The 22,437-nt window shown below is 37.2% G+C and overlaps 4 protein-coding genes across 7 annotated transcripts; 2 read left to right on the top strand and 2 right to left on the bottom strand.

Moving 5' to 3' along the window:
- Positions 1 to 56: 56 nt before the first annotated feature.
- LOC140765399 (solute carrier family 40 member 1-like) lies at positions 57 to 4,628 on the bottom strand. 3 transcript variants are annotated; one of them, XM_073104463.1, is made up of 9 exons: positions 4,242 to 4,628; positions 3,116 to 3,266; positions 2,837 to 3,033; positions 2,078 to 2,560; positions 1,677 to 1,848; positions 1,262 to 1,399; positions 947 to 1,057; positions 731 to 858; positions 57 to 463 (listed from the first exon to the last, which is right to left on the bottom strand). In XM_073104463.1, coding segments are annotated over exons 1-9 (1,494 nt in total). In that variant the 5' UTR covers positions 4,355 to 4,628; the 3' UTR covers positions 57 to 462. The 3 variants fall into 3 exon arrangements, with proteins under 3 accessions (XP_072960564.1, XP_072960563.1, XP_072960565.1); XM_073104462.1 differs by having other exon boundaries at positions 59 to 430; positions 4,242 to 4,626; XM_073104464.1 differs by lacking the exon at positions 57 to 463 and adding an exon at positions 470 to 626.
- Positions 4,629 to 5,499: 871 nt separating this feature from the next.
- On the bottom strand, positions 5,500 to 9,328 carry LOC140766069 (uncharacterized). The gene is made up of 4 exons (XM_073105476.1): positions 8,580 to 9,328; positions 6,968 to 7,037; positions 6,678 to 6,769; positions 5,500 to 5,725 (listed from the first exon to the last, which is right to left on the bottom strand). Exons 1-3 carry the CDS (start codon positions 9,276 to 9,278, stop codon positions 6,717 to 6,719), a joined length of 822 nt encoding a protein of 273 aa, XP_072961577.1. The 5' UTR covers positions 9,279 to 9,328; the 3' UTR covers positions 5,500 to 5,725; positions 6,678 to 6,716.
- A 178-nt stretch (positions 9,329 to 9,506) lies between these two features.
- LOC140766228 (uncharacterized) lies at positions 9,507 to 14,527 on the top strand. 2 transcript variants are annotated; one of them, XM_073105705.1, is made up of 4 exons: positions 9,507 to 11,204; positions 12,176 to 12,244; positions 13,953 to 14,085; positions 14,180 to 14,527. In XM_073105705.1, exon 1 carries the CDS (start codon positions 9,556 to 9,558, stop codon positions 11,170 to 11,172), a length of 1,617 nt encoding a protein of 538 aa, XP_072961806.1. In that variant the 5' UTR covers positions 9,507 to 9,555; the 3' UTR covers positions 11,173 to 11,204; positions 12,176 to 12,244; positions 13,953 to 14,085; positions 14,180 to 14,527. The 2 variants fall into 2 exon arrangements, with proteins under 2 accessions (XP_072961806.1, XP_072961805.1); XM_073105704.1 differs by having other exon boundaries at positions 12,167 to 12,244.
- A 2,714-nt stretch (positions 14,528 to 17,241) lies between these two features.
- On the top strand, positions 17,242 to 18,631 carry LOC140765483 (sex determination protein tasselseed-2). The gene is made up of 2 exons (XM_073104596.1): positions 17,242 to 17,468; positions 17,704 to 18,631. Exons 1-2 carry the CDS (start codon positions 17,383 to 17,385, stop codon positions 18,533 to 18,535), a joined length of 918 nt encoding a protein of 305 aa, XP_072960697.1. The 5' UTR covers positions 17,242 to 17,382; the 3' UTR covers positions 18,536 to 18,631.
- Positions 18,632 to 22,437: the final 3,806 nt, after the last annotated feature.

Below are 22,437 nucleotides of genomic sequence, written 5' to 3'. Positions count from 1 at the left end.
TATAATTTAGCCTCGCAACAAGGCAGCTGAGGTAATTGACAAACATAAATGTGATCAAAATTTTCTCCTCTCCTCCATCGTTCACTATCACCGTCTACCAACCATTACCGACCGCTGCCAATATTTTCATGCTCTTGCATCTATTATTGACAAAGAAACAAGATAGAAAATGACTGACTCAATACCTCACGCGGAACTTCTATTTCTATAAAATATTCGTTTCCAGAAGAGAAAAGTGGACACGTTTATGATTTTGCCACAATTCGATAAGCATCAGAATCGTCTTTTTTTTTCCTAGCAATGACTTACTTCACAGAATTCTTTACAAAATCGATGCAAGCAATTGGTCATGTCTCGATAATTTCTGGAGCGAAGAACTTGAGGTATCTGAATATTGATAGACTCTTAGAACACTTCAGCTCTCATCACTCTGTTCGTAAGACAGAAGAAAGTGAATTTTGATCTGAAATAGATCCACAGTATATAGCAGCAAAAACATAACCAGTCAGGAAAGTATCAACTCACAACTAATGCAACACCACCCAAAACACAACCAGAGATAACCAAAATATATAAACCAAGTAGATAATCTTCTATATACATAAGAAGCATCAGCATTTCTTTATCTGTATGAAGAAGGTTCAAATTGACTGAGCTCTAACTATAGTTAAAGACAATGAACAGCGATAAGAGGTGCAGAATATGACTGATTTAAATAAATTTTACTCACCAATGCAACTTCGAGAGGAGTTTGTCAAAATGGAAAAGGTGCTTCCTGACTCGATATACATGGAGAGTATAAATCAGAGCAGCTGATGTTACCAAGAAAAATGACAAGATAACCAATTGATCAAAATCCTGTTAAGAAGAAAATAGTAAGAGAAATACTGGTCATTTTATTAGTCATGGACCAAACCAAAGAAAAGAAGCATTTCTTACCACATACCTTTGGATCTGAAATGATTATACCCATGATGTAAGTCATCAAGTCAAACATAGATTGAAGCGAGTTTTGAACCCCACCAACAATGCAACGATCAGATTCTGGAATATGATCCTGGAGAAGGTGCAAAAGTTGCAGAGTGAGAAAATATTACCCATCAGATTCCAAACACAAAAGTTTTGACTCGTTGATGTTTTCAAATTTAGGTTCCTGCCTCATAAATTGAAAAGAAAGAAGATTCTATGATGACTTTTTCAGAATTAAAGTGTTTTCAGATAGAAAGAACTGCTTGTCATATAAGTCAACGAAATACTATACCTGCATTTGTTGCATGACAGCTAAATCAAACATCCATAATCCAATACGTGATGCTGCAACTCCACCCATTAGCATCCACGCTGAAGTTATGCTACTAGTAACAAAGATTGAAGCAACACAGACTAGCAAGAAGGACCACTGGTCAAGATAAGATTATCAACAATAGTTTCTTCCAAAACATATTGATTGCAACAAATGGTAAAGAGGTACTAGACACTCCATAAGCAACTCTAAGTGTTAAGCTTTTTTAATTTTTCAGTTGGTTTTCTCAGAATTAGGATGCAACTATGAATATGACATCAGAAATATGATACTATGTTCAGGTATAACATAAAAAGAAAATAATCTAATGTATCAGCCTATACATAAGAAAGTTCCATTCTGTAACGTTAAAATTTGGTGACAGAATATATACCTGCACCCAGATAGACCATAATCCAGTCCGTACTGTTGATATCCATGAATGCACAATCGGGTAGAGCACTGTTGCTGCTATTCCTACAATAGCACTAATTCCACGCACTAGACTGATAATATATGCGGGTATGCCCTTCCAATCCAAGGTTGCAGTCATTAATGTGCCAAAGCTGTCATGGTTACGAGAGATAAATCTCTAAATGACTTTTATTAATGACACATAGAGGTGAATATGACCTCAAAATTTTCCATTTGAATTGAAGAGCATATGCATCAATTCATTTCTAATCAGACATTACCTTTACTTATCTAATGAGAAATGTATCAAAGGAGTAAAATAAAAGAAAGCTAAATCCATTTCTGAAAGCAAAAGCTGAAATTATGTAATTAGTTAATTACCTTAGGACAGTAAAATAAAGGATAGCTAGAGCTACTCCTGGAAGCACCACTTCCTGCCTCAAATAGATGACCCAAGAATCAAAGCAAGGAACTAGGGAGAGCTTTTCTATCATTGCAACCTTCCAATCTTGTGCATCTGTTTCGAGGTTCCTTTGATCAGGATAAATAGAACTCCCACTCTCCTCAGAAATAGGTGAACTCTCTAGTGAATCAGTAGAAATGATTTTACTGCTCCTCCTTTGGCTGCTCTCACTGAGAGCAGGTATACCATTGTGCACAGATGTCATAAGCCAATACTGTAACCAAACAGAGATTATATTCCAGAGAACCAAAAGTATTGCTGAAGCTTTCAGCGATATGAAACTGATAATGAATCCAGAGAAAACAGGAGCTAATAATTTACACGACAGATCGATCCCTCGAATGACTGAATTCATTCTTGTCAGTACTTCTGGGGGTTGTCCATAGGATATCACAACCACCCTGCAATTAAAGAAGTGAAGATCATGGACTTAAAAAAGCATCGCAAATGTATTAGATACGCAGAATTATATGGATACGTATGTAGCTTGAGAAACTATCAGAAATAATAATTTTGGAGAGACATATCTATGCCATAAATTCTTGTTTCAGTAGCCTTGTTCCTAAATAAATCAATCTATGAGACTTCCAATAAGCACCAGAAAATGCTAGGCAAATCCTAAAGAACTTCGCGATAAGGGACTGAATTGTGCAAACCAAGGAAGTATCATATAATACCATTCTCTTTCGACTAATATTGTACCAGCAAGAGTTGACAGCACACCAACTGCTCCAGAAATATTAGTTAAGACAACTAATATCATAAAAATCAGAATTGCAGTAGACTTCAGGCCATAGTAGGACAATAGTGCAGTCACTGAGCCTCCAGCAATGACAAATGACAGACTTTGAGTCAACAACCAAAAACGAAGAACCTGCTAATCAAAGGATACAATGTAAGACAATACCAATGTTAAGAAGTTTATGCAGACAACAACTGTCCAAACTGCTAATCACCTGCAGATATGTCAATCTATCAACCAGTGTTCCAATTATAGGACCAAATAAGACTGTAGAGGCAGACTCAACCACACCATAGATAGCTGTGAAGAGTAATGACTCTGGCCAAATATGTATCATGTATAATCCAACTGAAAACTCCCACATTCTGCAAGAAAGAAAGTTAAGTTGCACCATTAGAACTTAGAAATAGGGTCAAAAAAGTCGCTGATAAAAATATAGAGGCACAGTTAATAAGATAAATGCTACGTAAAGCAGGACGGCAAATGAACCAACAATATGGCAGGTGATGAGAGATGAACCAAGACCTGAGACTACAAACAGGGCTAGCATTGGCTCCAATACAGTCTTAATTAAAAAGATCATCCAATTAGAATTTAGAAACAAGCTATATTATACTTTAACAGTTAAAAGTAAGAAAAATTATGGTAAGGTCATCAGTTGACTTAACAAAACAATATTCCTCATTATACATCCTTATTAATCTATGGGCAACTACATGCTGGTAGAAAAGGTTTGTCAGTGGTGAAGGAATTAGAAGCAAAAGTTTTCTATAGGCCAGCAATAAATAGTTGTTGGCATCCACAGAAGCAAAAAACACACTCATGTTTTTGTAAAACCAAGAGAAAGAAAAAGAGTAAGATGTGGTAGCATGACTTCACTGTTTTTTCATTCTTAAGTTGAAATATCACTAGAGAAACGACATGTTTGGTAGAAAATTTCCACTAAATCGTTGAGAAACGTCATGTTTGGTAGAATAACTTTAAAATACTCTATGTTGCAATAAAATCGATTACTTCTAGTTATAACAAAAGAGAAATGAGGAGATTATGTTTCCATCTTCCTTGGTTGTTTCCTCAACCTTCTCTATTCTAATATGGACGAAATTGATGATCGCCACCATCTTACATTGGCATATCTATAGCATTGAAACATAGATACATCAAAATTTTGCACCTACTACATAAATACCTTCTGTTTCACATCATCCTCAGATCAAGAACAGAGCAGAGAGTGTGATTATAAGAGATGACTTTGCACATGTTCTTCAATTCATAGTTAGGAGATTGGCATGACCAAAAACGAAAACGAAAATTAAAAAAGGAAAATGAGAGAGGACTACCTTGCACCCCATCTTGCAAGGAAATGTCCAACATACATGCGCTTGATGAGTGATGGATTCAGTGGATGACGACTACAATCTGGAACTAGAGGCTGCCTTAAACTTGCCTCCATGCCGCACTTTTCTTCTTGTTTCTTCTTGCTTTTGAGAAAACGTTGGATTTAATACCCGAAAAAGAAGAAGATTGATTCCTTGGTTTTCTTCCTCTGCCGCCTAGTTATCTGATCACAATGATACTTACTGATGCCATATTACACGAAAGAAAAGAGAGAAAACGAAGACCAGATGTGCGAAGGAATTAAAGGATATACAACAAGCATGAACCATGCAGGATACAAACTAGATTTGCTCAAAGATTGTTGTTAGGGGGCCCAAGAGGGAAAATTTTCTATAGACAACATGATGCGTTTGCCGGTTTGTGGGCCAAAGAAAGATGGATTTTTTTCTTCTTTATGTTTTCTAAAATGGATATCTTATACCTTTCACCACTCCTTAGCATTGTATTGGATCACATAAATTATCAGTTGGTAGTAATCAACTCTGATTGGATCTTTGGACCTAGAAATCAAGTGATATTATATGCTAAAAACTTTGTCTCATATTAGTTGGGTCAACGATAGGAACTGTTATTATAATAATTTATGGGAGGGGAGTGGTTTGACTTGCGAGGGGTTGCTTCGAAATGAATAATTGTGGTGCCATTGGGATAGGAAGAGGAGAGATTAGATCAAATGCAATTATATTGATAAAAATACGAAAACGGTACATCTGAGTCTCTGACATCCGATGTATAACTACATCTATATTAGAGAAATAAGACAACAAACTTGAGAATCCCAGTTAAGATCCATTGAAATTTAGCCGCTTTATGAACTATTTGCTAAGGATGTGAAGTTTACCAAGTTTAGAACTCTTTGAAATTATTCTTCAAAGTCCAATATGAGAAGGGACAGGCCACAGGCAACATAGAGCATAGTACTAAGTAGTAAATGCCCCTGCAAGGAGGAACCCTCATCAGGTTGCAGATCTAGAGCACAATAATTGTGGTAGTTGCAGCATTCAGGGCAATCAAACTGGGAATTTCTTTCCCATAATATGCAGGCAAATGAAAGCACCTTATTTTGCAAGTAAAATTTAGGAAAGTGAATATAATTAGTGAAGTTATGTTCTCTTACATAAAAACATTCACGCAATTCATTTGTGCAACCATCATTGTTAGCAAACAACTGCTCAAAAATGTCGTAACAGCAAATATAACTGACAAGGAGAAACCAAATTCATTATTAATGAAAGGAGAAAAAAAAAACACCATATAAGTCAAAAGGGCGAGGAAGCAAGCAGATGCTTGATTATGGCATTGTACAAAAGTTCCTAATCAGTCTAAAAAATCATGCTGACAGATTCACACTGTTTTACAAGATTCAAATTGCAGGGCAGCTCCCAAATTGGTGTTAATTCGCATTAGCAGATTCTTGGGGCAGGCACTGCACACAAGATAAATCCAAAGTTAGCTGTCTGAATATTTTAAATCATAATTGGATAGTATTGTAATGAATTAGAAGCAGAAGGGATCTTCATGATATTAGGTTCAACTTATGTCCTCTTGCTCTACTTGCGGCGCTCCTTGCTTGCGGAGCGACATACCGGAAAAAAGAAAAGAAGAATTTAGGCCCTTAGTCAGCCATCTCATGGATTGGATTTGAGACAATGTCAAACTATTGCCCTTTAGTAGATCGCAACTCTGATTGCAGAATGATGGGACAGTGATTAATTCTTTAAGAATATTGATACAATGGCATTAGAACAGTCCAAGCAGATGCAAATTTTACGAAGTCAAAACATTTGACAGCAAGAATAGTGATTGATATAGGGATACCAGGCTACAGAAGTTGCTCTTTCCAAGCCAGCTCACAACATGGCAGAAATTATAGTCTACAGTAAGTTGTCATCAGGTAAGAATAAGTAGAAGAAAATACAATAACAGAGTACTGCCTATATGAGGTTCTCATCAAGGTAATTTACATATGCAGGAAAGACTTTCACTCTTTGCTTCCTCTAGATGCTCTTCATCATTGTCCCCTTTATCCTTTCTTCATTGTTTTTTTTTTTCTTTTGTTCCCTTTTAATTTCCCTTTCAATTTCATTTTGCTATCCAACCGGGAATGACCCATTTTTCTCAGAAAAACAATATCCATGAATGCTTGACAAAAAGAAGCACATGATCTGCTACATGGCTGCTCACAATACATGCAATTATGTGACCAGAATTACAATGATAATATAAAAAGACTTTACAAACTATATGTAGAGTGAATCAAGAAGATCAAGACAGCATATGCAGCATGGACAAAAAACAAACATGTCATTCAACTAGAAGATGCATCCAATTTGATCAAAGCCAACCAAGTAGAAACAATCATGGATACTAGAACTCACTTAGTCATTCTTGTAGCAAAGTCAAGTTATACTTGGTCATCACTTGATGTCTTCCTTCACCTCATCAGAGTCCGAGTCACTAGCATTATATCCTAAACAAGATACAGGTAAGATCGACAATGGTTACTAAACAAAAAATTGAAGTTGGTGGAAATAAACAAAAGTTCATCTCCTAGAAAGAATGAACAAAATCAGCGCCACATCTTTTATTCTTTTAGTTATCCTAAACATATTAAAACAATCTTACAAGAAAAAGGAAAAGAAGCACCATAAAAGCAACAGTTTCTAACCAGGATGTTTGTCGCCAACCTTCCAAACTGCAGATCGATATCTTGACGCTTTTTCTATCCATGCCCTTCCCTAGAAGAACCATAATTTCAAGTTGAATTCCTCATGCAGATAGCATACAGCAAAGAAAAGATTGCCAGAAATCCCATAAAAACAAAAAAATTAGCTTAAGAGAAATGCCATGATCATGGATTTTCATGTCCATTGGCATGGTTGGCACTTGGAAATCATGACAACTGTGCCATGCCGACAGCCTGACATGTGTTATAAACTTAAAATGTGCTGACATAAAAAGGAAGTTCCATAGAAGGGGTGTGTCAACCAAATTGACATTAATGTATAGGAGGGCAACAAATTATCATTTCAAACTTGTAGACAACCAAATCATACAACATCATTGTTGGTGCAACTATGAATTACTGTTCACCAAGCTATCACATGTTAAGCCTAATAATACATTCTCGTTCCAGAATTCATTCAGTTTGATAAAATAATTTTGAGAGCTTGACACTTTGGAACACCTCAAACTGATTAACTACAAGAAAATTTTGGAGAGCACCAATAAGGCACTGATGATACCTCCCGATCTTTCTCCAAATGTGACCTATAGTATGATAGGGTCAAAATCAAGTTGGTGTGCTCGAATAAAATAACTATCTGAAATTTTTTATCAGCATAGTGTTTGATCGATTCCAAGAAATTTCTTTTATGCATTTCAAGGTCCTTGGTTAGACAATCTTCCACATGTTTTTTACAATCATATTTAGTGTAAAATCACATCAGCTAAAAGAATAGATTTGTTACAGGCAAGCTTAGTTTCTCTAAGGACTGTAGACATCTCGAGGAACATGGTATGAATGGGTGCTACGAACATCTATTTTCATAAATGAGATAGTAGTTTCTGAATTCCATCAATGATTTCCTATTTTGTGTACCATAGATTGGCTTTTGATCTAATCTACCTTAGCCAACTATGGAAGTATTGGTTTCCTGAAATAACAAGATATTAAGCAACTTAGGTAAGTAAATTTACAGTTATATAATTTATCGTAAAATAATCCATATATTCCTAAGAAACTAAGAAATCTAGTCAGCTACCTAGTTATCACCTTCTTCCAGGTCCTATTGACAGATGAAGATGAATCAATGCTTTACAGATGATTAGCTTACTGTCAAGATTTCTTCTGCCGAGATTAGTATCTGTTCCCTAATCCTATGAATCAGAAACGAATAACCAAAACAAAATTTAACGTTTTCTCTGAATTAATGTCTGAAAGGGCCAACTTATCTTCGTAAACCTACATACAGAACTCAATTTAGTGCTAAGTTTAGAAAACAACAATCTTCATCTAATTCCTTTCTTAGTGTCTAATGGCCCTTAGCGTCAAAACCACAGCAAAAGAACTCTGCAAAACGTTCACTTTCCTATTGCAGTAGACCAGACTATAAAATTAACACCACATACCACGAGGAAGATGCGAACTTGACAACCAGAACCAACAAGAAACCCGTCACACAACCAATCCACATCTCCAAAAACCTTAAAATCCAAAACCCTCGACACCCGACATCAGAACCCGATTGAAACACAAGAAACAACTATAAAGGTCTAACCTTTTGCTCGTTCTTCGCGACTCCATAGCCAGTATGGTACATCTGGCCGACCAATACTTGCATCGACGCGTCCCCTGCCTTCGCCTCCTTGAGCGCATCTTGGAACCACCGCCGCACGCAATCCGACACCACCTCCGACAAGGGCGCTCGCCCTTCCCTTCCTCCACCGTTATCCATTCCCCGACCGAGCCAGACGTTACCGCCCTTCGAGTTGCCGGCGGCGGAGGTCTCTTTGGTAGAATCCAGAGATCTAAGGTTGGGCTTTGCAGCTTTCCTGCTACGGATTTTTGCGGCCGCAGAACGAGCGTAGTCCTCGAGGCTCGCCGCAGAAGGGAGCCTTTTGCCCATATAAAGGTAGACGCGGCGAGGGGAGGGACCCGGATGCGATTCGGGAAAGATAAGGGTGGTTTGCGAAAATAATTTTTTATGGAGTCTTGGAGGAGGAGGAGGAGGAGGAGGAGGATGAATCGTGAGTGGGGAATTGGGAATCCGTGGAGACCAAGGGAGCGGAGTTGGAGGGTGGAAGGGAAACGGCGACCGGTGAGAATAGCTTATGTCACGAGCGGAGCACGGGAGTTGCGTTCGAACGACGACTAGATTAGGCTTTCTTATTCGATGCTGGTGTTGGATTCTGATCTCGACAGTCATAGAATTGTAGGACCACCTATCGGTAAGGTTACCTAACTTTTCTAGGGACATCTCTGGCTCTGGCTCTGGCTCTGGCTCTGGCTCTGGCGTTAGGTTTATCCTTGTTGAGTTGTTGTCATAACGGGTTTGGATTTTGTCCAACTTCGTTCACTTATTCTGGTTAGTGTGGAACTTGTTATTAACGTGGGACCAGTTGGGCTCGCTGAGATACACAATCGGACGGTTGAAATCGAATATAAATCCTATTGTAAGGAAATCCAACCGTACGGGAAAGCTCTTCCCTGTCTCTTAGTCTTGGTACCCAACTGGGCTCTCCCCACTGCCTCTCATGGCGTCTCGATCGCTACTGCGGTTTGTAGGGCTTCGCAGTTACCCTCTCTCCCATCGGTTTCTATCCACATATCCTTTGCAAGAACCCACCACGATATCTGAGCAATTCGTCCTCGAAGAGCTCTCCGATCTCCTTCCCATTGATCTCAAACCCCTAAACCCTCGCACTTTTGCCGAAAAACCTTCTAAAGAATCGTCTATAAAGACTGTGGGCGATCGCCTCCTCACTCCGGACGAGAAGCTCCGAGGGGTTTTCCTCCAGAAGCTTCGAGGAAAATCGGCCGTCGAGTCCGCTTTAACCGCCGTCGGCGTCGATCTGACGGCGGAGATATTCGCCGATGTGGTGAACAAGGGAAATCTTGGCGGGGCGGCTATGGTATCCTTCTTTAATTGGGCAGTGGAGCAGCCAAAGATGGCAATTAGTGTTGAAATTTACAATGTGATGCTCAGGGCATTGGGAAGGAGGAGATTTTTTGGGTTTTTCGATCAAGTATTGCAAAGCATGAAGAAGGATGGGATAAAACCAGATTCGAAGACTTTGGAGATCTTAATTGATAGTCTTGTAGCAGCTCGCCAGGTTTACAAAGCGGTTGAATTGTTCAAAAGTTTGGACGAGATTGGAGCGAGCTGTGATTTGGAGTCATTCAATATACTCTTACATTGTCTTTGCCGTCGGTCACATGTTGGGGTAGCAAGCTCTTTATTTAACACAATGAGAGGAAAATTGCCTTTTGACAGTGCAACATACAATGTGGTTATTGATGGGTGGGCAAAATTCGGGAGAGTCGACAAAGTAGAGAGTTACTGGACAATGATGATGAAAGATGGACTGAACCCTGATAGTGTTACTTTTTGTCACCTTATTGAGGCATTGGGAAGATTAGGAAGGATTGATGATGCTGCTAATGTCTTTGAGAAGATGGAGGAGAAGGGTTGTCTTCCAAACACCATGGCTTACAATGCAGTAATTTCTAATTTCATTTCGGTTGGGGAGTTAGATAAATGCGTTGAGTATTATAAGAATATGTCTAGAAATAACTGTGCACCAGATATTTCTACATATGACAAATTGATTAATGCTTTTCTAAAGGTCCGAAGAGTGGCAGACGCTCTTGAAATGTTTGATGAGATGTTGGATCAAGGAATTTTACCTAGTACAGGGATGATTACTGCATTTATTGAGCCGTTGTGTAGCTTTGGACCTCCCCATGCTGCTGTGCTTATTTATAAAAAGAGTAGGAAAGCCGGGTGCAAAATATCTTTAAAAGCATATAAGCTTTTGCTAATGAGGCTTTCAAGGTTCGGTAAAAGTGGGATGGTGCTGAAGATTTGGGAGGAGATGCAAGAGAGTGGTTTTGCTTCTGACAAGGAGGTTTATGAGTTCATTGTCAATGGGCTTTGTAATATAGGAAAGGTTGACAATGCTGTGCTTGTGGTGGAGGAATCACTTCATAAAGGCTTTTGTCTTGGAAAAGTTGTGTATAGCAAGTTGAACAGTAAGTTGTTGGAGATGAATAAAGTTGAGACAGCATACAAGCTTTTCCTGAAAATCAAAGATGCACGTGTAACTGCTAATTCACAGAGCTATTGGCGTGCTAATGGTTGGCATTTTTGAGCATATATTCACCTCTTCTTGGTCTAGTGGTGGTAACTATCAATTCCCTAAGCTATCTAATATCTGCTAGACATAAAAAAAATTGCTGATTTTCTTTTCTCTTAGTGATCCATCTGTCTTTAATCTTCATTAAAATGAAAATGGAGCAAAGTCTTTTGGTTCACTGAAATTAATTTTAGGAGGCTGCCCTGGAGTATGACAAGTTTCTACACATGTACATGTAGGATGTTGAATATGTGAGATTTAGATAGACCCTTCAAGTCTTGCCTACTACCCTTAATTTCAGCTGGCATATTGAAAGACTCTATTTTGAACATTCAAATTTTTTATTACTAAATTATGTCTTGAGGGTTATCTACAAATAGTGTGCATGGTACATGTTGGAGCCCTCATATCTCATACGCAGAGGTGTAGGTGCTTACTGTAGTATCATTCTGTGTTTTTCTTCTATCTGGTATCCAACCATAATGTGGTAGGACTAAATGTGCTTTGTAGTAATCACAAGCATACACGATCTTTGATCTGTTGCTCAAAATATTTAGATGATAATGGTATACAACTATATATATATATATATATATCTAACTAGAGATTTTGTTAATTATTTTCAGAATCGATGGTGATTATGTCAACGTTGCCATATAACTTGAAACTCATTTTTTATGTAAGTTGCAAGATAGACAAATGATCTGAAATTTGAACTTAAAACAGTAGTTTTCTCTCTTTCCTCTTTTCCTTCTTGATCTTTCTTTAATGTTTGGGAAGTGTCTAGATGAGAAAGGATGGATAGGAGACCACTAGTTCCTAGGCATTATGTGTGTCCTTAACTGCTCCATGATTTGAAATATAAAAAACTGATAGTAAGAAAAGGTCTACTTTTGTTTCCAAAAATGGGAAGTACATGACTGTATTTCTACTTCAAATGTTATAAGTCATTAATAACCAGTAGTCTGAAAACTTCAAATGCTAATGCAAACAAATTATTTGCTCATAGAAATTGCAGGCCAAGAGCTAAAGCAGATGCTTTGTAGGCTGGGTGGTGTTGCCCAAGTCTTGCCGCAGGGACACCTAGGTAATGGTTACTTTTTGTTAATTTTTCTTTTATTTTTCTGTTGTGGAAATTCTACTGGTAGCGGATGAAGTTCATTTGTTTTATATGCATCATCAATATTCATCACATAGTCCACTTCTACCTAGGGATCAACTCTCATAAAGTGTTTTACTTGAAAGGTCGAAAGTTTGCTTCTTCATCATGCTTTTTCTGCATATTTGTTAATCGACCAATTAATGTTCTGCTATAGTTACATTCATCCATATTCATGAGTTGCGAATAACTTCAGCTTACAGAAAGCTTGATATTAAATTTGTGGTATCTTCTTCAGTCTCAGATAGTGTAGTTTGATCTAGAATCTTGTGTGTCTGATAGTTCATAAGAATCTTGCTTGTCCATTTTCACTAGCATATGTCTTCATTTATCCAATTAAATTTGTTTTCTTATCTAGGAGAGCTTCTTGCTTGCACGAAATTGACTGTTTCAAGTGTCTATCTTTCAAAGTAATATATCCATTCTCAACAGTTAGGATCATCATGTTCTGACATCAGATTAAAAATACTATTCAAATAATTCCACAATTTTACCCATACTTTGATCAAAATTATTTAAAAAATTCTCTCTCCTCTCTCTTACTACCCGCCAATCGAATTCCACAAATCAAAATTTCCTGTTTAATTTTTCTGTCTGATTTTCTCACTCAAATTTGTCACGTATCTCCTCTCTCTTACTACCCACTTATCTCTGTATACTTATAAGTATGCAGTGCATATTTATAAAAAAGAAGAACATTTTAATTTAAGTTTATGTCAAATCAAGGGCCTTTGAGTTAATTTTTATTTCTTCTTATTTGTACTTTATCTCAACTTTATGCTACATCAAAAACAATTATTACATCATTATTCTAGATTACATATAAATATTAGAATAAACTACTCTAGCTAGGAAGTACAATTTTAGAAGTGAGAATCTAGAATAGCTATTCTAGATTTTCCTTGAATCTCAAAGTACATGAGGCCTTGTAGTATAGTTGGTAGCCGGTGTACTAAATCAGATTGTGTTTGCCTTTTTGACTAGATGAAACCTGTTTCCGACATCAACGACTACAATCTATCTCCTCCTTTAATCCTTTTACACCTACAGTGAACTTTTGTGGGAATGCTCCATCATTGTCTAATCAAATGCCATTTATTAGCTTGGCAACACTAGGAAGTTATGATCAGGTCCCATGAGTAGGTGTACTAAATCAGATTGTGTTTGCCTTTTTGACTAGATGAAACCTGTTTCCGACATCAACGACTACAATCTATCTCCTCCTTTAATCTTTTTACACCTATATTGAATTTTTGTGGGAATGCTCCAATATTGTCTAATCAAATGCTATTGATTAGCTTGGCCACACTAGGAAGTTATGATCAGGTCCTAGGAGTAGGATGTCTCACACGTTCGTGTGAATACTCTGTTACATTTCTGGTGGCAGTAAGTTTCTGATATGGAGTTTGTTTTCATGATGTAAAATCTCTTTTGAACAGGAACATACTTAATGGATCATAATGTTAAACCATCAAAATTCCTTTATTTTGGTGATGAATGTTTCCTGAGTTATTTGTGCTTTTTGTTTGCGTCAAACATACTATGGATTTGTTTAGTGAATGCATCATTATTTCATCATCAGTGCTCAGACTTCTTTTGTGTTATTGTCTTCTTATATTAATCTCTTTTCCTTTAGAGAGGAAGTTGCCTGCAGGTTTGTTGCCGTCAACAAGATTCTAGGATAAGCACTAATGATGTGACCCCTTTAAGTTCGTACTGGAGCTTGATTTGACCTATGTAATGATGAGAACCTCATGTTTGTTTTCCAGGTAAGTTCTAGCCTCCTCTGTCTTCATTTAGTTTGCTTAAAAGAATGAAGAACTTTAGGAGTTCTTAGGACCTGAAGATGATATAAATTTGCAGGAATGACATCCACCTGTCAAAACTTTGTTCCCTGTGCAGAAGGCCTTGTGGTTATCCTCGGATTGGGAAGATTAAGTTGTTCCACCAGCCAACATTTGACCAAATCATTAAGTAGAGCTTCTGTATGTCATCAATAAACTGCCTATCTCATGATCCTCTCCTATAAAGTTGAAGTTACAAGGTAGCTATCCTAAGGGAAAGACAGTTCTTTAGTTGTAACTATATTAGTATCTGTTATTGGAGTGAATTATAGCTAGTGTTATGGCCTATTTTTCGAAGGCTCAACTGTTAAATAAATGACTCCCGGGACCAACAATTTGACAATTCAATCATGGTTAAGCTGTTCATACCAAATTATTCTATGCAGTGATGTTTGAGTTGTTTATATAGTTATGTATCTTTCAGACTACTATATTTTTAAGCCGACATCAACAAAATAGTAAAGATCTGTCATTTTAATGAGTATGGTATTTATAATATGTTGATATTTGAATATAAATAATATCTTTTTCTTTCTATTTTATTCATCATGGGTACAAAATAGGTGATACCTATGATGCTATTATATGTAGGTAAACCAATCAAATTGGTTTGGATGATCGAAAACTTTCATCAGGCAATGTCCTTACATTACCATTTATATTGTATGGTTTGGGGCCAACCAAGTGCGTACGTGAGAGATTAATTAGTTTTGGTTGGCCTTTTAGTGTTTTTAGAAGCATATGGGCATCTAAATGTTTCAATGTCCTTCAATAAAGTACTTTGACATGATTTTGAAATCTTGTTATGGTCTCAAATACTCTCAAACTTCTTGGAGACCACTTTTGGGTTGTAACGAGTTCCGAGTGGATTTACTTTTTGTCATATTTTCTGCTGTTCTATTTTTCTTTTCTTTTTTGTAGGAGTCCAAATGTAGACTCGTATATGTCATGGAAAAAGGGAGATCATATTTATTTTGTATATTGAGGCTTCTATGTGATAAATGTCAATAGTTATGGCATTTTTTTTCTTGAAAAATGTCTGTCGATTGTTGTTTATTCATTTATTCTTGATATACCTTGGTGATCGAGTGACAATTTGTAGATAGTAGATTGTGGCAAATAGATTTTGTTTGCCTTTCGCAATCAAGTGATAGTCTTGCCCGTAGGTGTATTCTTTTAGCAGTTTATACTGAGTAGAATTTGATGCTCATTACTGTAGTCATATAACCCTTGATATCTTTTACACCCCACAAGCTGCATTCAAATGCTTTTCACCTTCTAGGATTGTACTTGGATTGAAGACTCCAAAGCAATATCAATATAAGACACTGTGGTATGAGAAGCATGTTCAGGGTTGTTGCTCTTATTTGCCATGGCCCAGCCTATTTTGTTTATCAGGAGTAGAGTTTAGCTAACCTACCCACTTGTAAATCTTTTATATAGAAGGATCCATCATTTCATGATCATGCAAATGGTTCAACTGGAGGATAGTCTATCAATTCGATTGCTTCACACATATTTTTATGATGCCATTTGGTATTTAGCTACTGCTAGCTTTAAGATCTCGATGCTTTACGGAAATATATAGCAAAATGTTCATGATTGATGCTTCATATATTCCGAAATCCTCATTTCTTTAATTACTGCAATAATTAAGAGGAGTACCTTCAATAGTTTATGACAATGTGCTTCATATGCTATTAGAGGAATATCAACTGTTGACAATATGAAGATCATTACAACCCCAAAACAGCTTAGCACTTGCCTGCACTAACCAAAGTGGGGACACGAAAGGGCCTCCTCGTTGTCTTACTATGGGCAACTTTTAACAAGTGGGTCAGAAACCTTCCCCATGAGTGTCTGGTTTTGAACTTGAAATATATAGTCGTGTACGTTGTTTTGTTATCCAGTTGAATATCTTCGTAGCTGCTTCGTTTGGTCCAAATCTCTTATACACATTTGTTTTGGATACTACTTTGTGCGATCTTTAGGACTTGGTCTTTAGGTTAAACGGGTGTAAGTTAGGTAATATCTCAATGTTTCTTTCTTTTGACCATTCACCACTAAGGACCAGTTCATGGTCAAGGAGAGAGTTGAGCCAGGGACGTAACGTTTGATTATAGTTGATAGTATATTGCTTCTCTTCAAACTTCTTGAACGGCAAAGTTCATAAACTTAGACTCGTGTGAAGTAAAAAATCAAACAACTCTAAAGCCTTGGAGCAAACTTTGAAGTTTGAATAGTCTCGGACAATTATCTAAAGATGGCACTGAAATCTCCAGAATCCAACCATGGATTCTCTTCTTCTTTTTTTTATAAAAAAAAATGGGCCTGCTAAGAAACAAATCTCCTCAGTAAACAACCCTTCCTGCTCTGGATTAAAAGACGCCGAGCCTTATTCCCATCCACCAATGGATGACTTTAATTAATGTTGGTGGTTTTAATTAAAGCACCAGCTGAGTTGATGATTGGGCGATACCTCTATATTTAAAGTAGGTAAAGTACAAGAGAATCCTGGGTGACGTTGGTACTCTGATTTCCGTTTCCTTTTTCCACTTATCTTATATTGCATAGTGACCCTCATGTGCATGGGATGATGGGATTGGGGCGATTTGGAACTTTCCCAGAAGAGACTCATCTCTACATGCAATTCTTTTCTTTGAAAAATAAAATGCCCATATTAGGGGCCATTGATACATCATACAGGATATGTATTCGATGATTGAATATGGTCATGATACTTCCCAGTTCCCAGAGCAAGAATTATAAACGAAAGATGCACACACATTATATCTTAGTATAAAAACAAACCTGGCATTTTATGAACCGATGGCAGGACAATATCTTTGGAAGTGGGTGAGATGCGAAGCATAAATATAATTTAGGACATATTTTAAGTAATTCTGAACAAATTTTCCTTCCTTTTATAAAAAAGAAATCGCCGAAAATCTCGCGATTTAGGGACAGAGCAACTCTGTAAGTAAACTGGAGGCCCACAGCTCCCCATTCTGGACCACCCCTTTTGTATTTAATAGGGGTAGAAAACTCTCAAATCCTGCAACCACTATATATATATATATATATATGTAAACTGAGACTCTTTCGCTGCAGACTTGCAAGTACCCTCTCCTCAGGAGGAGTCCTCCAGCAATATTGGTGGTCACCCTTGTACCCCCAATTTTAGCTCATTCTAATTCCCCTGCCTTTCCACCATCAGAAATTATGTCCCTTGTGGAAGTGATGGCTGAGAACTCCCACCAAGGCATCCCTGTTATGGCCTGGGAGACAAATGCTCCCCTACACAAAAGGTGACATCCCTTTCTTGTACTTGTTTTCCAATCATCTATAGACATAGTATAGAATTCCAATATTATCTATTGTTTTTTTTGTTTTGTTTTTAATCTTGAATCTCAGAATGTAGTTTCTCCTGGGAAACTAATGTAGTACCTTTGATGTCTAGCAAAATGGTAATTGGTGATCATTAGGAAGAAGGAAAATATGATATGACACATTAAAAATTAATGTTTTTATGCAATTTTGTAGGCTAGAGGGTAAGGTGGCCATTGTGACCGGCGGCGCCCGTGGAATTGGCGAGGCCGTCGTCCGCCTCTTCCTGCGGCATGGCGCCAAGGTTATGATCGCCGACATCGACGACGCCGCGGGCGACTCCCTGGCGGACACTCTCGGTCCCCATGCCTCTTTCATCCACTGCGACGTCTCTCAGGAGCCCGACGTCGAACATCTGATGTGCCGCACCTTAGCCCGCCACAGCCGCCTCGACATCCTCGTCAGCAACGCCGCCGTCCTCGGTCGCCAGACCCCCGCCGCTAAGAGCATCCTGTCCTTCGACCCCGACGAGTTCGACCGCGTCATGTCGGTCAACGTCCGCGGCGCCGCGCTAGCCATGAAGCACGCGGCCCGCGCCATGGTGCCCCGCCGGTCCGGTACCATCGTGTCTGTTGCCAGCGTCGCCGGCGTGGCCGGCGGCCTCGGCCCTCACGCCTACACAGCCTCGAAGCACGCGCTGGTGGGGCTGACCAAGAACGCCGCGTGCGAGCTCGGGAAACACGGGATACGGGTCAACTGCGTGTCCCCCTTCGGGGTAGCCACGTCGATGCTGGTCAACGCGTGGAGGGAGAAGGAGGACGAGCAAGGCATGGAGATGTCCCCGCTTGGGATCCCGACGTTGGAGGAGATTGAGAAGATGGAGGAGGTGGTGAGGGAATTGGGGACGCTAAAAGGATCAACTTTGAGGGCCAGAGACGTGGCTGAGGCCATCGTTTACTTGGTCAGTGACGAGGCAATGTATGTCAGTGGCCATAATTTGGTGGTTGACGGAGGAGTTACCACCTCGAGAAACCTCGTTGGCCTGTGAAATCACTTTTACTCTCTTGTCGTTTCTTTCTTTTTTTTTCCTTCTTCCCATTGGATTGTGAACAATTCTTGATATATATATCCATCTTTAATATTCCCAGAAGTACTTACCATCTCAATTTTCCAGGGTGTTATTAAATGTTGAAAAATAATAACGCCCAAAAGAGATCTAATCTAATACACTGAGTAAAAATATTATAGATTCAAATTCGAATTAAAACTAATCTAATAAATCTAATGCTAATACTTTGAGTTAGAATTCCAAATTGAGTGAGAAAATTATTTCGTTCACATATTGGTTATAAGTAAATATTAAAAAATATATATACCGTCAAATATATGCATTTGCTCATACAAATAATCTATACTTAAACAACAAGAAAAATATTTTGACCACGTATGCCATGCCGATCACATTAAAACTTTACAATGATCAACGAGAAGATTATGAGCCATCCCAGTGCCAAAAGGTTCGATATAGCAAGGGGAAGTCAATCATACTCTCTCTTCACACAAGCCGTAGGACGATCGATCATTGACTATAAATTTTAAGACTTTAATGCTATTTTTTTCAGCTAAGACTTATATAATTAAATACTATATATTGGATATGTCATTTGGCTTCTTCCAAAAGTGAAGTCTGCCAGGGGATAAGCCAAGTCATAATCCATTCAGATGTGAACTCATCCCTCAGCTGTTACAAAGAGGCGTTCACAGCTTTTAATATCAAAATTATTGATGATTTTGGTATCTTAGAAAGTACGTTTTCAACTAATATGATCTACTTGACTACTTGCCAGCAAAAACGCAGCTGTTTAATGGCAAAAGAAATACCCCATGAGCTAATGGGTGAAAAGGAGGGCAAACAAGTTGAGAAATTTTAGATTTAATTGTCTACTTGTTCAAGCTGTCATGATATTAGACTGCATAACGTTATAAGTAGTAAACTAGCAGTGGGGTCAAAGATTGCTGAAGAAAAATAAATAAAACTACTAGGGTTTAGTACTTTTGACTTCCTAATTAATGTCTAAACCCCACCTCTTCTCTCACTGGAACAAACTTTATTATAAACTTTATAATGGATCTAGGCAAGGTAGCTGCAATAGTAGTACGTACGATTAAGAGTAGAATTCTCTCAACCAAATACTATAGTCTATGACTATGACCAGTTTTAATGAGTTTTTGATTAAATTATTGCTACAGGACAAATAATTTCCCAAACTACAATACTGTTAAACCACTATAATAATAAAATCGCTGTCTCAATCAAAATTTCTTAATAAATTAATTGGTTTCCTAAAGAGCTGAGAATTCGCTCTTCAGAAAAGTGACTTATTCAGAAAATATTGTGTTTTAATTTAGTAATCTATTTATCAAATTATTTTTTTGGAAATGCATAACATTGTAACCAAAGTCTAATTTTGGATATATAATAATTCTGGTTGGATGTAATTGGACCTTGGATGAGAATATTATAACTTTAACTTGTATTATTCATTTTACTGATAAAATATATGATCAGAAAGATATGAAAAAAGAAATTTATGAGTTAGAATTATTTTACTATTCTCTGAAGCATACTATAATTCCTCCAAAATTTAATAATATTTGTTTATATAACAATGAAAACAATAGTATATTAGTATAATAATTTTCTATGAAAATATTTTATGCAGAAATAATGGTGACAAAGTTCCTTGCCATAATTTTTTGGTGTATTGAAAAAATAATTAATTCACTAAGAATTCTTGTCAAAGACAAGGATTTTGCTGGTGTAGTAGTTTAGAAGAAAACTTGGAACAGCTATGTTAGCTGTACATTGAAAATAATTGTTACTGTAGCAGTAGAATACCTAAATTGTTGTTGCATTGACAAGTATTTCATAGGAAAACTGAGGTTCCTAGAAGTGTCAGTAGTGTAAGTTATATTTGATTGCTATGTTAGCCTACCAACTTCACATAAAAAAAAGTCCGTAGTAGTTCAACATAATACATAAATATTTGCCACCACTTGCATAAAAAATCATATCTAATTGTCTTTTCTACCGCCTTTTATCTTCATTAAGTAATATATAAAAGTTGCGACTACCAATCTTTATGATCATCTTTGTCAGTTGGCATGGTTTTATTTTTTTCTTTTTTTCCCTTTTTTTCTTTTTCCTTTCTCGATCTAATTTTTTATCTTTTCTGCTCTTTGGTCAAGTGGAGATCGAGTTCAGCCTCATGATAGTATATATTAGTTTAATATCCATGAACTTTAGGTAAAAGATTATTATCTGTTAAATAGTTTAAGAATTTTCGTAGAGTACTCCTCATTCAACAACGACCACTTTTATTATTAAAGATCCACGTCCATTTCAAAAAGTCAAGAGGTTAAATAACTTGCTGCTACTTGTTAGCCATCTCAGTAAGATAGAATAAGAGGCAGTAGTTCTCAGTAAACAGCTAATTGCGAGGTACAGTAGGATTTCAGAAAAGCCAAAGCCACAGCTAATAAGAGGTAGTTGTCCTCGCAACTCAGTATCTGAATCCCTATCAGTGTGCACTCCACAGACAACCACAGTCTGCATACTGTTAGATCTAGCATTGTTAAAATCACCGACTTCTTCTTGAAAAAGAGAAGATAATGTATTGAATTCCCCCACTTAAAAAAATTCTACGCCAGAATTATAACACTCCTATATTCTTGGAGATGATTCCGTTCATATCTGAGATATAGAGAAGAGATGTATGCATGACTCCTAAAATAAACATTTAGGAGGATAATCTTAGTTAACAAAGTGCCAGACTCAATCTGAGTTACTTTAATGGAGCATGCATTTAGGGCAGGTTAGATACGAGGGCACAGATCTCAAGAAGGTCAAAGATCACTCTTTTCAACTCTAGGGTTCAACTGGTCAAGGTCAAAACGTGATATGAACGAGCTATTCTATTGTCATGTTTAGACTATAAGAAGAAAGGAATTACTTGCAGTTAGATTAACACATCCGATATAAATATTATTGGGAAGTGAGAGACGTACATCCACGGTTACATACATATTCAACTTATACTACGTAACTGTACTATATATTTCTCTGAAATCAATGCAAAAAAAAAAAAAATCAAACAGAGATTGTATAACTATTAATAGAGTAATTAGTAGTTAATTCTACTATCTATGCATGTTGTATACATTAAAAACTTCCCACGAGCTCACATAACCCCTTAAAAAGGAAGTTGTTCGAGTAAACTAATCCTACTGGCCAAGGATATTATTGTGCTATGTTGGCCGATTCACCTCCACTAAAAGTCTTATGGTCTCCTAATATAGAAAGTTAATTATTAGAGTACGATAAGTCTACTTGCCCTTTTCAATATCATATTTTTGCTTAACTTACTGCTATCATTCTCAGACAAAAAGGCTAGCTAGAGATCTACAGTGGCGCATTCTGTCAAGAAATATTGATTAGATTAAGTATATATAAACACATAAAAAAAAACTAATTAATATTTTATTATTTTCTCATATATTAGATTTTTATTCTGGTTAATAAACACACGACATCCTAATCATCTATTATAAAATAATATCATTAATTAAGGATCGAAGCACAACTAGCCACGTTGCACAATGGTGCACCCACATGAAAGTGTGATGTGATGTGATGTACTTCCTAGACCTTTTGGCCTCACCTGTAAAATTTTATGCTGGCCTGTAGCAAGACTAACATGGCCTTAATTATCTCGTTTTAATGCGAATATATATATATATATATATAGACTGCCAAGATATCAGGGTTAAAATGGGCAAAAATATTGACGCTAGTTTAGTTTATAAAACCTATGCCACAGTAACTTGGCATGTACTTAAAGCATTAGAGTTTATTGCTTCCTCTAATCTTGTGGATCTAAACTCCTCGTT

Source organism: Typha angustifolia, chromosome 8, assembly GCF_048772165.1.
Source record: "Typha angustifolia cultivar Huaian chromosome 8, ASM4877216v1, whole genome shotgun sequence".
In the NCBI taxonomy this organism is placed as follows: domain Eukaryota; kingdom Viridiplantae; phylum Streptophyta; class Magnoliopsida; order Poales; family Typhaceae; genus Typha; species Typha angustifolia.
Note: the sequence above shows the minus strand (reverse complement) of the source record. Positions and strands in the feature narration are given on the sequence as shown.